This window comes from Lingula anatina, chromosome 1 (assembly GCF_051362555.1).
Source record: "Lingula anatina isolate TDL-2025a chromosome 1, LinAna3.0, whole genome shotgun sequence".
In the NCBI taxonomy this organism is placed as follows: domain Eukaryota; kingdom Metazoa; phylum Brachiopoda; class Lingulata; order Lingulida; family Lingulidae; genus Lingula; species Lingula anatina.
In genome coordinates this window covers 4,269,202-4,282,728 of record NC_141767.1, presented here as the reverse complement: position 1 = coordinate 4,282,728, position 13,527 = coordinate 4,269,202, and the positions used below count along the sequence as shown (strand labels likewise).

Genomic DNA, 13,527 nt, shown 5'->3' with positions numbered 1-13,527 from the left:
TGATTAAAAATATAGATTTAAACCAAATAAACAATATTGTAATAAAAACATTCCAATGTGTGAAACAAAAGATACTCGTCTTGCTTGATATCTGATAGCAGTGCCGTCTATCCACTACTAATCACATTGAATTGTTTACGTGTGTGCACGAACATTTGATTTAGTAATAAATAGCATTATGGGTGATATAGTTGTTCTTAAGGAAAGTTATGGATCTAGCACCGCAAAGAAAGAATATATAGAGGCTGTTGATGGACGTCTCATCACGTGTGACCGGTCGGAGAGGTTCACATCGGTCTTCGATCTTTTTAGGGTAAATGTCAAAACGTTGCAAAAATTGAAATTTGACGGTAAAAAGCAAAAAAAGTCTTTATTCCTTGAAAAAAAGTAACTAGATTTTAGTGTAAAAATGATATAATGACACTGTACCTATGTAATCCGAAAATGCTCACACAGACTCAAAGTGACAATTAAGGGACGTCAAAGAAATTGCATTCATGCATATTTGCATAGCTTAATCAATGAGATGCAAATAATTTTATGTTGGGAATTTTAGACTGAAGCTTTTTTGTTTCATGTATTATTTCTTCAGTTTTATTTATTTTCTCATTTAAAAATTCAGGATATACTGTATATGTGTGTTTATAATAATCCATTAAAATCTAGTCACATATTTTTAAGTGATTTTATTTGTATTTTTCCTATGCTTTCAGTCTGTATTCTTGCCCCAGGGTTACCCTGACAGTGTCAGCGAGGATTACATGCAGTACCAGCTGTGGGATACTCTACAGGTGCTATATTAATTTATATCTTATTTATACCAACATTAAAGTTTAAACTTTTGCATTATATATATATATTAGAGTATATTTTTGGATAATTTTCTTCTCAGGAATTTTAAAAAGGAAGAGTAGCTGTTGTTTATGGATCTGATTATTCAAATTTTAATTAAAACCTGTAAATAATAAATATTTGATACTTAAGGCATTTGCAAGTTCCATTACTGGAACCTTGGCAACCCAAGCTGTATTGAAAGGTGTTGGTGTTGGAGATGAGTCTGCAACACCATTGGCAGCTACCATAACATGGCTGTTGAAAGGTACATATGCATAAAATTGATTTATGCAGTAAATATTTTCACTATTATCAGCACCACATAAAACATGAAATGTAATGAATTTTGTTGCCACAAGTATTTTTAATTAAATCTGTTTGTTTGCTTTAATTTGATTAGTGTGTGTGTGTGTATGTTATTTTAAGGTAGTTTATGTTTACATTCCAAAGGCATGTTACAGCCTTTGTACTAATAAATTGGCAACCTTGCTGAAAAATTGTGTTTTTAGCTAAGTAAAATCAGTCAAAATAATCTTGTTTATATATTTTCAGAGTGTTTCTGACCTTTGAATTACATAAAATGATGGTTTTTAGGTATTATCAGATACTTGTTGAAGATACCTATTTATTTATTTATATTTGATAATTTTAAAATGAAATGATATATAACTGATTTTAATTTTCTGAAAATGAATATATTGTTTTTCAGATGGTATGGGTATGCTTGGGAGGATTGGTTTTGCTTGGTTTCAAGGGTATGTAATTTATGGAATACTTAGTTGTGCTTGTCTCTTTAAGAATTGTTCAGAGGTAATACAGTTCTAGAGAAATGTTAATCAGATGATGCAGGTCTAATTGTAACAATTTGTATTTTCCAGAACCAGTTTAGATTGTGATGCCAAGAGATGGAGGTGAGCTTTTCATTCTACAGTCCTCAAACTTTATTCCTTGAACTACAGAGGGATATAACAAAGACTATTAAGTAGTTTTGATGTGAACCAAATGTCTCATGTTTAGTAAACCAATAAGTCATAAACATTTAAATATTTTTTCTTTATATGTTTTCATTTCAGGTTGTTTGCTGACATCTTGAATGATTGTGCAATATTTCTTGAGATTCTTGCTCCCCTTTTTCAAGGATATTTTACACTCATCGTCTGTATTGCTGGTGTAAGCAAGGTACATTTGATTATTTTTTTTTCTTGAATATAAGCTTAATCCTGTTGTTTGTTTCTTAAAACTATTTGCCTATCCATCAGTGGTTACATGAGTATTTTTTTTTTGCTCTGAAATAGAAATGTAGAAAATGATATTCCTATACTGATTACATTTTTTTTTTTTTTTTTTTTTTTTACTTAAATTCAGTCCATAGTTGGAGTTGCTGGGGGAGCCACAAGGGCAGCACTAACCCAACACCAGGCTAGAAGAAATAACATGGCAGATGTCTCTGCCAAAGATGGAAGCCAGGTAAAGTTCAGGCATACTAGCTGGTAGTCTGTTTAATATTTATGTGATATAAATTGATGTCTGTTTTCATATCTCACTTCGGTATCCAAAAATAAGTACCTTACATTTTTTATTTGACAAAAAGAGACTTATTCTAAATTTGTGCAAATTATACAAAAATTAATGTATAAAAATTCCTTGACTTATATTAAAAGACATAAAAGTTTGGTGTTGCCTTATAGTTTTTGTCAATTATCCTAATACCTTTTTACGTTGTTCTTAAGTAGGAAACTTTGGTAAACCTGGCAGCTTTGATTTGTGGCTTGTTAATGATGCCAGTGGTATCTGGTCACCAAATGTAAGGACATTTTGTAAGCTAGGTAGATTCTACATTATTTCAGTCATTCAAATTTCACAAGATTCCTAATATTAAAGTCACTAGCTCAAATATTTTTCCCTGGTACTGATTGTTATACCCATGTTATATTTTTCCAAATGTTATGGTTTCTTAATTGTTGCTGAGTGGTACTCATTTCTAGTAAAAGAAAATATTCTTTCCACAAAGGGAGATACGTGATTTGCAAAAGACACTTTTATCACATGGGATTACTTTTATGTAACTGAAGTGCACAAGATGTCAAAGGTTGCTTCAGTTGTTTTTATGTTTACATCTTCCAGGTTGACATGGGTACTCTTTTTCCTGTTTACTATGCTGCACTTATTCTCCAACTTCATGGCTGTCAAAGCAGTGAAAATGGAGACCTTGAATCAAGCCAGGTTGCATATTCTTGTTCAGCATTATCTACAAGCTCAGACGACATTCCATGGTGCCATCAGTAGTGATATACTTCCTGTTAAGATAGTTAACATGCAAGAACCTGTTTTATGGAGTAAGTATATTTTTGCCTAGCTGTGATGTTCAGGAACAAAGGGTACCAAGCTGATTCCAATTTTTAGTGTTAAAAACAACTTGATGAAGCTTACAACCTATTTTATGACCTTTTCTTGATTTTAGGAACCAGAAGAAAATTAGAAATATTTCTAGGAACCTCATTTGCAGCTATGATGAAAAGGTACTGTAAGTTGTGTATCTCACTATAAATGATTATTTATTTCTCTATTTATTTATTTAATTTTGTTATTATTCTTCAGTATAAACTGTATAACAAAATAGCAGCATATATTTAGTGTTGAATATCAAAATGCAATAATTTCTATATTTCAGTCCCAGTGAATTCAGTAAACTAAAAAAGATTTATGCTGGTGATAGATATATACTTGATCTGGACCTTAGTACAGGTAGGAAAACTTTTTTGTTGTAAATGAAGGACTAAAATTAGAATTGTATTCATTTAGGTTGTTTAATATTAACTTGATGTTAATTATCTATAAAGGAAAAAACTAAAAAGCAGATGACTTATAAACTTTTATCAGTGATTTGGCAAATTAATTACTCACCTCTCCTACATGTGAGTTTTAACATGAAATCATAACAGCCTTTTCTCGTTTTACAGGAAAAATATACATTCTTCTCCATGAAACACAAACAGTTGATTCCCAGATTAAGGCATGTTTCCATGCTGAACTTGTAAACTTTATTGTGGAAAAAATAGGAAAAAAGGTGAGAGCACTTTATAGGTAAGGATTGTTGAGTGGAAGCCATGTCACACTTCATGCATGGAGGTATTTTGTTCCAATCTGCTTACATCCAGGTCTCACAATATCCTTAAGGAAAACGCTTTGCATCCAATGTCTGTCTCTATTCAGCAGTAACTGGACTTAAGTGAATCACTGAAGAAACATTAGGAGGAGGTAAATGTGTGTTAAAATGAATGTTGTTAAAACATATAAATAAAAATCTTGATGGTTCACAGTTACACTAATTAAGGATTTTTTTTCTTTTTTTTTGTGTGTGTTTCAGGAAAACATTAATGAAGATTTTCAAAATGTAGTTGCTATAGCAGAAAATGGTAGGTGATTGAAAATCAAACTTTAATATTTACGGTACATATTTATGTACTTGAGGAAGGAATGGATTCAGCCTCCCTATTTGTAACATAAATGCTTCACCTTGGGACTGGAAAATCTTATGAACTCCAAACACAAGACAGAACTGAGTCAAAAATACCTTGCACTTAAATATAATTTTTTTTTTCTTTTTTGTCTGTCCAGTTTTAAAACTTAATCTCATCACTGTTCTTGGTATTCTATCTGCCAAATTGGTATAGGTATTGGATGTTATGGATTACATTCATTGATTGCTACATAACAATTGAATTAAATATTTGAAATGTTTATTTATTATAATTTTTTGAGGCTCATCATTTTAAGTGAATCGGCTCTTTTTCGTAATAGGAAATTGTGCAGAAGTGTTAGAGGAATCATGTAGACTAGTATCAAGACTCTACCCCGTGTTCATGGCCGAGTTGCCAAGGGAAGGTTGGTTAACATCCTATGCATTGTTAGGAGCAGATGAATGGAGAGCAAAATGGCTGGACACAGAGCTTCTGGGAAAGAAGTTGTACTGAACATGATGTCAAAAATCCTCGCAATTTTTGATTGAATTGACTACATTTATTTATTTGCATTTTTTCACACTTTCTTCAATTGAAATGCCACTGTTGGTTTTACTTAGTTAAGAGTACAGTTGTGCCACTGTTAAGTCTCCTCATTTTTCATCTCTTTCTTTGATAAAAGGTTACAACTTAAAAGTTTGAAACAAGGTAACAGTAATAAGTTGAACTATACATTACTTTATTTAACTAATATGAACAATACATTGTGGTTAAAAAACCAACCGTATATATGTATATTTTGATATAACTAGTTTAGAGAAAGAACTTAATTTTTATATAAAAATAGTATGTGCTTCAAAAATATAATATGAAAAATTTATCAGATAAAATATTAAAGAAAATTTATGAAGTTTTCTTTGAAAGTATTCAGAATAAACTAAAAGCTAGGAGGTAATTAACTTTCATTTAATAAACTAGCTTCTTGCAGGGGCATGCCAGACAATTAATTTTATTACATTGAATGCACCTTAGTGAGAATCCCTGCAAAGATAGATCGTTCCTGCTGGTACGATAACTTTATTCTGAACACCCCCCTTTGTTCCCTACAAGCTTAAGAGTTGATTTCTTTTCTCTGACTGTGGTAAGAACAGTAGATCTGCCAGTGTGTTAAAAAAAACATCATTATAATATTGTTATTTTCAGTATATAAATATAAATAGTGACATCCATAACTTTTTTCTGGTGATTATGATGAAAATATTTGTTTAATTTTGTTTTTTTTCAATAAAGGCAGGTGAAAGTACCTGTGTAAGTGCTATTTAGTACATGTGTAAATGCAAAAAGGTAAAATGCTATGATATATTTTTGGAACTAACAGGCAGAAATGACTCAATATTTTCAATGGGGAAAATTGTGAATTGTAAAGATACTATTGTTTAAGTCAATAATTCTTAAAATCACAACATTCCTATTTAGAGGTTGCAACAAAATTAAATGGCAGGCTACTCTGTAGTTCCATTCTATAAGTAAAAGCACAACAAATGCTTTCAAATATTTTCAATGGGGAAAATTGTGAATTGTAAAGATACTATTTTTTAAGTCAATAATTCTTAAAATCACAACATTCCTATTTAGAGGTTGCAACAAAATTAAATGGCAGGCTACTCTGTAGTTCCATTCTATAAGTAAAAGCACAACAAATGCTACTAAAAACATATTTTCAATGATTCCAAATTCATGTATCTGAAAGTTAGATAAATTTTCCCAGAGAAAAGATCAAGTCATTACCGTATAAACTAATTGAATTTGTTTACTCCGTAATATACGCATGATTAATAAATGAATATGTTCATATACCATGTAACAATTTTTTGTAACTAATTTATCTTGAATAGCAATAACTGTTCAATCTCTTCCTTTACAAATTCTTCCTGATTATCATCAGATTGAAACATGTTCATTCATTTACAAGTAAGTGAAGTCGTCATGACTATTGACCATATAGCGTGTTTCATTGGTAGATGTATGGTTTTCAGTAATCCTACCATTGTGAGGGACGCTACGTCTCGCCTTCTTCTGAGAATATCGAATGTACTTGGATAGCCCTCTTTCAAATGCTCGACCAAAGATATCCCTGAATTTAAAAAGATTAAGGCAGTGTTCATGAACCAATGTTATATTTTTTATGTGCTTGGACGAAGTGCATTTCTGACAAATATTTTATATGCATTTTTATTGATTTTTCTTGTGCAGTATTGATGTAACTGCTGTAATTATATTTGTGTCATCTCCATTAATATTTACTACTTTGCTCTGGAGAAAGTAATTTTAAATTACCTTTTATTTCCAAAACGTTGGCCATTATATCTTGATTGGTATCTTGTTGGGCGGTTACGACTGATTCCTCTCTGTGGAATCTGGGGAGGCATCATATTCTTCACATTGTCCAGGAACCTCAACTGTGGAACAACCCTGTGTTTAAAGCTAGTTTGCTGCTGACCAACTTCATCCCAGTCACGTCTTGGGAGACGACGTCTACGAACGTCCCTTTTTTCCGTCTGACCTCTGTTTCTGCGTTCTGTCATGCCCCTCTTCAAGGAACGTAGCAGATCTGGACCTTTAGGAATTTCTTCATAAATGGATTCCTCTGGTAAATCTTCATATGTATTGTGATAAGCATGGCCCCTTGTACAGTACGTGCTGTCATCATCTTCATCGCTCCAGTCGTAGTCTGGCTCTGGTTCTTCCAACAGCTGCTCTCTTACCAACTGTCTTGTGAAGCTTAAAACCTGAGGCAAGTCCTCTTCATCAAATTCACTCTTATCGATGTCCTCTATGTCCATCCTACGAAATGATTTCAAAGAAAGGGATGTGAAGGACATAAGATGCACAAAGGTACCCCAGCGGTGGACAAACATTCCAAATACTTGGAACAACAGAATAACTGCAAATGTGATCAAGAAAACAAAACTGACAATTTCTACATTGATATTGTTGCCAGTTGTGTCAGCGCCCAATCTGAAGCTCAGCAGCTGCTTTGTACGTTGATCTTGCAGAGCCATGTTCAATACCATCCAAATGGCGTTGATCATCCAAAAAGCGAAGTTCACATCATTTCTTAATGATTTCAGTTCAGCTGCAATTCTCTTCTGTTCTTCTGGGTCATTTTCAAGAGGATAGAGATACTTCTCAATGAAGTTTTTCCAAAAGGTGTTTTCCTGGTTTGTTATTTGTTTTTCTTTTCCTGACCCTAGCCATGGTTGCTTTGCCCAAAAATCACCATCTTCTTGTTTAGACTCCTGAGGTTCTGGTTGGCTTGGTTTTAACTCGGGCTTTTCAAACACTTTTTCAGGTATTGTGTCTGTGTTCATATTCTCAGGTGTGTCATAGTCTCCCAATTCAACATCATTCTTGGGTTTTTTGTCTTTGGCAATTAAATATTTTACCTTTTCATCCAAGTTTTCAAGCAGTTTGATAATCCTTTGTTGGGCATCACTGTTTTTCCCTCCAAACAACTCTTTCAGCTCTTGTAACCCACCACTTTTAAAAAGGGATAGAAGTCCCTTGGACTTTGGACTTTCCTTTTGTGCTGAAGCTTGTTTGGCAGGACCTTCCCTGGTACCCCAGCTGACCACATTAAGATTACATAAGGAGTAAATGACCAGGATCAAATAACCTGATGGAATGCAGAGAAAGTAGAGAACCCCGTGAATAAGACAGAAAAATTCCTTGGGATGGATCAGTCCAGAAACCAAGTAAACCCCACTGAGACCAATCAAAAAGACCACAGAAGGATTAAAGAACCCATCTGTCACAGCTGTCACCACAGTCCCTACTATGACTGCCATCATGAGAAGAGCATAGAGTGCACTAAGGATCCCTGCCACAAATAACTGGGTGGGAGGTTTGGCAACAAAGCAGATGATGAAGAAAATGATCAAGGGTCCAGATGCTATCAGGTTTGACAAATAAACATCGAGAAATGGGAACAAGGAACGGATAGAGCTTGCAATCATCAATGCCACTGTTGCAGGTCCCAGAACTGTTGTCACCATCAGGATGAACTGATATGCAATGTAGAGATAACTGATGTTGTTATTCCGGCGAACAGTATTTTTGTAGTCTTTCAATAGATCCAAGATATTTGCCATTGTGGATGGAAGCCAGCGCCTTCTTTGATTAAAGAATTCATTGAAAGTTTCAGGAGCATAAGTCAGAGCATCTGAAGCAGCCACGTAATCTACACGGTAGCCTCTCTGTAGCAGTAAGGTACACAACCAGCGATCCTCTCCTGTAGCAAGAAATTTTAAAATAGGATAAACATTGGACTTTTTTCAAATATCTTGGGTTACATACTTAAACATTTAGCAAGTTTTTCATCAGTTTTATACAGACCTTGGTCATACTGGACGTAATGCGATGCTTGCTCTGGCTTCTGAGTATATCGCTTCATGACATTGTCATCCATTAGTGCAGATCCCCTGAACAAACTGAAGCATCCAGGACTGCACAGTACACAGCCCAACACGTGCTCTGTAGCTTTCTGAAGCCAATGGCCAATGGCATACTCAAACATTTGATACCACACCATAGGACCTGAAATATGCAAAAGAAAATTCAAAATATAAAACATCCCTTATATCTCAAGGTGCTCACATTTTTAGAGAAAGGCAACTTTACCCTGCATATTTGATATGCCTTAGTATTGAAACCGATTAATTTTAGCAATACTTACATAGTATTGTATTGATTGTCAAGAGTTGCTGTACTTATTCTGTTTAATAAAGCTATCTTCATAAGGTATCATGCAATTGTTTAAACTAGTCAGGTGGAGAGTGCTCTTCACAAAAGTAAAACCTACCGGTTCCAATAGGGTGAATGCGTCCACACACTGCGCCAACCAAGGGGTTTTTCTTCATCTTATCCACCAACATACTGACTGCATCTGGTTTGAAGTCCACATCTCCATCTAAGGCCAGGAGGAATGTATTGTCAGCCTTAAATGTCGATTTAGAAAGAAATTATGTGCATGTAGCACAGTAAAGACCACCATAATTCAAGCCTATCATTACAAATATGCCTCCAGTCTTACTGGTACCTTCATCAAGAAGTGACAAGATAGAGGAAAAAATGAAGGTAAATTATAGATTTCACTTGTGTTGTTATGCGGATATGTACTTAAATGCACAATATCACACTTTATAATTTCACTCACTCCAAATTAATATAAAATGGAGTTTGGACTGTTACTTACAATTTCGTGGGAATTTCCCATTGAATTGTCCTGAAGGGTCTTAAAGCCCAAAAGGTAGTACATGTACATCACCTGGAAAGTAGTGTCATTGGTAAAGTTAATGTATAAGAAGGACATAAAAATGAAAAGAATGATTTTATAGGTATCATTTTAATGTTTTTCATTACCTAACGTTATTTTAGTGAATGTATTTTGAATAAATTTTATCTGCCAATCGAACAGTTTTATTGATTCTAGCACCTAAGGATAATATTCCGTGTAGTATGCAATTGCTTTTCTATAACAAAGATAGCTGTACCTACATTATACATTTACAAGTTACAACTATAGTAGCACCTGTTTCAAATATGCTCTGCCAGTCTTGCAGTAAAGAAAAAATCTTTCTTACAAGTAGTACATACTGTAATATTTTTAAAAAGTTCAATTTTTACCTGTGACCATCTCTTGCGATGCCTAATTTTATTTTTGTTTTTAAGGTGTGTGATCAGTTTAGTTCCTCCAGGGAGAGTCCACTCAAGGCGACCTCCGTATGGAGTGGTCCATTTGGTGGGTGGTTTGAAAGCTTTGCCATCTGCCGTGCATACCACATCACTGAAAATATACAACTTATAAGATAGCTATGTGAACTATTAAGAGTCATGCTCTTGAAACCCCTCTCTTTAAAACATTCTTGTATATACTTTGGTGCTCATATGTACTGGTAGTTTGGAACTCTTGCTGTACTTTATTCTACAAATTCATTCTTTCCTGCAGTTTCACATGGTTCTTGAAATAACAGGAGTTTTAGAAAAACATAATGTATGCCGAGTTCAGAATGCTCAAAAACGTCTAATTTAAATGCCCCATCTTTTGATGTGAATTCTTCAGATTTCTGGAATGGTCAAAATAAAACCATCTCTGTACAGACTATAGGTGGCCAGTCATTTTGCTGTTAGATTTGTGAGTAAGGTAGTTTTTTTTTTCCTCTCCTCACTGGAAAAGCATACACAAGAGCATACAAACCATCTTTGCACTTTTTATTTGACTTTGAAATATTCATTTACCTCAAAACTTCATCCATCACTTCCACAAACTGTTGCACAAAGCTGTTCGGCACCCACTGGTTTTCTGCATTCTTCCCCATTGCATCATCAAATAAAATATGAGCTGGAAATGAATTTAAATTTTAATATTGTGCCTATTTATAATTTTAACAACATTTTTTCTACTATGTAATTATGTTATTTTTACCTGTCTCTACTGTTATACAGGTAAGCTTTATTTTAACTTACTTTCCAATTCATAGTAATCTGGATCTTTTATCTTGAAATGTTCTCTTTGTAATCTCCTCACATTTTGGTCCTCGTCCATTCTATGAAAGAAAAAGACAATTGATGAGAAAATGCCCAGATAATATCATTTATTGCTACTTGTACTGTTAACTTAGCACCATCACAATAATCCAAAAATAGACTTTGTAAAGAGCTCGAGGTATCTAATGCATTAAACGTAACTTTCTTTCAAAAAAGGTTTGAATGTTTTTAACTTTTTAAATTAATTCTCAGGAGGTGGACCTACTTTAGAATGGACTTCATCAGTTGTGTCATCTCTACTCTCGTTTCATGCCACATTGTAGCACAGGCATAAATCATTGGAACTGCACTGTCAGTAGAATCCTCTCCTTTCATACTTTTCAGCTCAGATGAGGTCATTGATGCCAAGAGGTAATCTCCACTCGGCACTTCTTTTTTGAAGTACTTTTCAAAGTCTTCTGCCTTCCATTTAAGGTACTTCTCCTTGTCGTGGCTTCTCCGATTACACATGTTCCATATGTCAATGAGGGCACCACAGTAGAATGAGGAGACAAAAAGGCTAGAAAAGTACACATGAATATTTTCATTATCATTATATCAATTAAGAAAATATGCAGGACAGCAATTGTAATCAAGAAATCCACCAGCATTTAGGAGATTTAGATCAGATATACTCTTCAACATTTCTTTGACCTTGCATGTTAAAGGAGCAATTTTTTATCATTATTTCCAGAATGTATTCGCTTGAACAATTATAAGTTATACAAAACATGCAAAGGGACGAAGGAACAATCTTTTTCACATTTATTTGAAAAAAATGGGGAGAATTCAATACTTACTCTTCATTCCTGGCAAATCTATTGGACTGAGGAAACCAGATGTGTCTGGATATCCACATCATGGAGAACCACCAGATTGCTCCCAAAATAATGGTCAATGAAAACGATACAGAATCCTTCTGTCCGTGATGGAAGTCAAACACATATACCACATGGTTGTCTGCACCATCAGGTGCAGATAGGGAAGTAGGCAGGAAGTTGTAAGTTTCATTAACCAGAAGAATTGTAACTGCAATGGGAGAGAGCAGCAGCATTGGAAGAGAGAAGGCAATGAGCTGCATGCACAGCTTGCAGGCCTGGTGTGTTAAAAACACACAGATCAGCACACCAAGCACTTGTGCCAGAAATGGAGACAACTGGATGAAAACCTGGTCAACAGATATATTTGCATCACTGGTGTGGGTGATGTTGGTTGAATTGGGGTTGGTCCCCTGAATCAAGAGTGTGAATGCATCAATATCGAAGTTCAACTCATTGCCATTAATGACATTCAAGTAGTAGGCAAACAAGAATGTGCAACCGAATTTGAACAAGCTGGTCACACAGGTCAGCTTCTGCCTACCAGCATGCAATGCTATTCTTGTGTCGAAAAATCTACTGCCAGTGTAGTTCTCCCATAGAGGCACAGATGTCAGGATCAATCCAAGAGGAGCCTGCCAAACAAAATTGACAAGTGCTGTCTCAGAAAAATCTATGTCAAAGACTTTCATGAGGACCAACACAACTGGTGCAGAAAGTTGTGCAAGGCATGCCAGAAAGTCAAATAATTTGATCAAGGTGCATCGGATTCCTTTTTCTTGGTTGTTCCTTAAAGGACTAATCAACTTGAAGAATGCAGGAATGAGACCTGTAGCATTAACCAGCAGCAGGGCTTGTAACAGACTCAGGTATGGCAAAACACAGAATACTAACAGGACAAGCCCCAGTGTATGTAGACCTTCAGTGAACAAGACCTGAAAAAAAAACAATAAAAACATGCTCTTTGGTGTGATATTATTATTATTCACAATAAAATCTATCAATTTTGTTATTTTTTCACTTTTGCAAAACAAAGTGCTTATCAACTTAAGTGTATTTAGTTTCATGCAGTAGAAAATGAGTCGACAGAATCTTTGTAGTTATACTTACTAAGATAAGGATTTTGTATGATGGCCACTGCTGACTTCCAAAGATGGTTTTGAAGAAAGAAACCAAGAAAATGATGAAGTATGGGAATGTGATACATAGAATTAGGAATGTGAAGATGGTGTCCTTCATCTCATGGAAACCCTCAGAGTTCTGAAAATAAGATAGAGGAAAATAGAAAATAAAGCGTAAGTTGCCCCTTGAAATGTTTTGTCAAAAGATTTTGTTTGATCAAATGTAAGTTTGAATAATTCAGAAGATATTGTCTATAACTTTATGACTAGTTTACCTTCATAATTCCTTCACAAGATCATAAGATTACAAGACATATACATTCATATGAATTGCTCCACCCTACCTCAAAACATGGGAAGAGGAGTGATTAAAAACTACTGCATATATTGATGAATGTATTGAGATAGCATAATACTAAATCTTACAGCCATGGTTCCATTATTTCTGGGGTCCTGTAAGAAGGGTCTCAGGTAGTACATGCCAGATGTCATCATCAGTAGGGAAATCTTGGCAACAAAAGCTGAACTCATCACCAAGAGGAACAGGACCAGATACAAACATATCTTCAAAACCTTCAGAGTGTTCTGATAGCAATGCCCCTCTCCCCAATCTTCCTGGTCGTTCACATTGAATCTGTCCCAACGTGCATCGCTAAAACACCAATGAGATAAATACATGTAGCAGTGGACCCAGAAGTTGGAAAATGT

At 34.6% G+C, this 13,527-nt stretch overlaps 2 protein-coding genes across 3 annotated transcripts in view; one reads left to right on the top strand and one right to left on the bottom strand.

Moving 5' to 3' along the window:
• The first annotated feature begins 99 nt into the window (after positions 1 to 99).
• Positions 100 to 5,613, top strand: LOC106170230 (RUS family member 1). The gene is made up of 14 exons (XM_013550025.2): positions 100 to 313; positions 714 to 791; positions 985 to 1,099; positions 1,544 to 1,589; positions 1,713 to 1,745; positions 1,908 to 2,013; positions 2,200 to 2,301; positions 2,568 to 2,638; positions 2,959 to 3,170; positions 3,296 to 3,353; positions 3,506 to 3,579; positions 3,795 to 3,901; positions 4,202 to 4,250; positions 4,636 to 5,613. Exons 1-14 carry the CDS (start codon positions 179 to 181, stop codon positions 4,806 to 4,808), a joined length of 1,359 nt encoding a protein of 452 aa, XP_013405479.2. The 5' UTR covers positions 100 to 178; the 3' UTR covers positions 4,809 to 5,613.
• Positions 5,018 to 13,527, bottom strand: part of LOC106170231 (chitin synthase chs-2) — a 27,652-nt gene continuing 19,142 nt past the window's right edge. For both annotated transcript variants that reach the window (XM_024076464.2, XM_013550026.3), the window contains exons 21-32: positions 13,246 to 13,471; positions 12,809 to 12,958; positions 11,681 to 12,633; positions 11,107 to 11,400; positions 10,821 to 10,900; positions 10,593 to 10,695; positions 9,981 to 10,140; positions 9,550 to 9,621; positions 9,157 to 9,292; positions 8,691 to 8,891; positions 6,633 to 8,586; positions 5,018 to 6,429 (exon numbers count right to left, since the gene is read on the bottom strand). In XM_024076464.2, coding sequence (XP_023932232.2) covers positions 6,261 to 6,429; positions 6,633 to 8,586; positions 8,691 to 8,891; positions 9,157 to 9,292; positions 9,550 to 9,621; positions 9,981 to 10,140; positions 10,593 to 10,695; positions 10,821 to 10,900; positions 11,107 to 11,400; positions 11,681 to 12,633; positions 12,809 to 12,958; positions 13,246 to 13,471 — 4,498 coding nt within the window. In that variant the 3' untranslated portion in view covers positions 5,018 to 6,260. The remainder of the gene's footprint in view (positions 6,430 to 6,632; positions 8,587 to 8,690; positions 8,892 to 9,156; positions 9,293 to 9,549; positions 9,622 to 9,980; positions 10,141 to 10,592; positions 10,696 to 10,820; positions 10,901 to 11,106; positions 11,401 to 11,680; positions 12,634 to 12,808; positions 12,959 to 13,245; positions 13,472 to 13,527) is intronic.

Excerpts from the sequence above, each read along its gene's own strand:
- LOC106170230 (XM_013550025.2), top strand. The coding sequence starts at position 179 with ATGGGTGATATAGTTGTTCTTAAGGAAAGTTATGGATCTAGCACCGCA. Across the intron at positions 2,302-2,567 it reads CTGCCAAAGATGGAAGCCAG|GAAACTTTGGTAAACCTGGC; the intron begins GTAAAGTTCAGG and ends GTTCTTAAGTAG. Across the intron at positions 4,251-4,635 it reads AGTTGCTATAGCAGAAAATG|GAAATTGTGCAGAAGTGTTA; the intron begins GTAGGTGATTGA and ends TTTTCGTAATAG.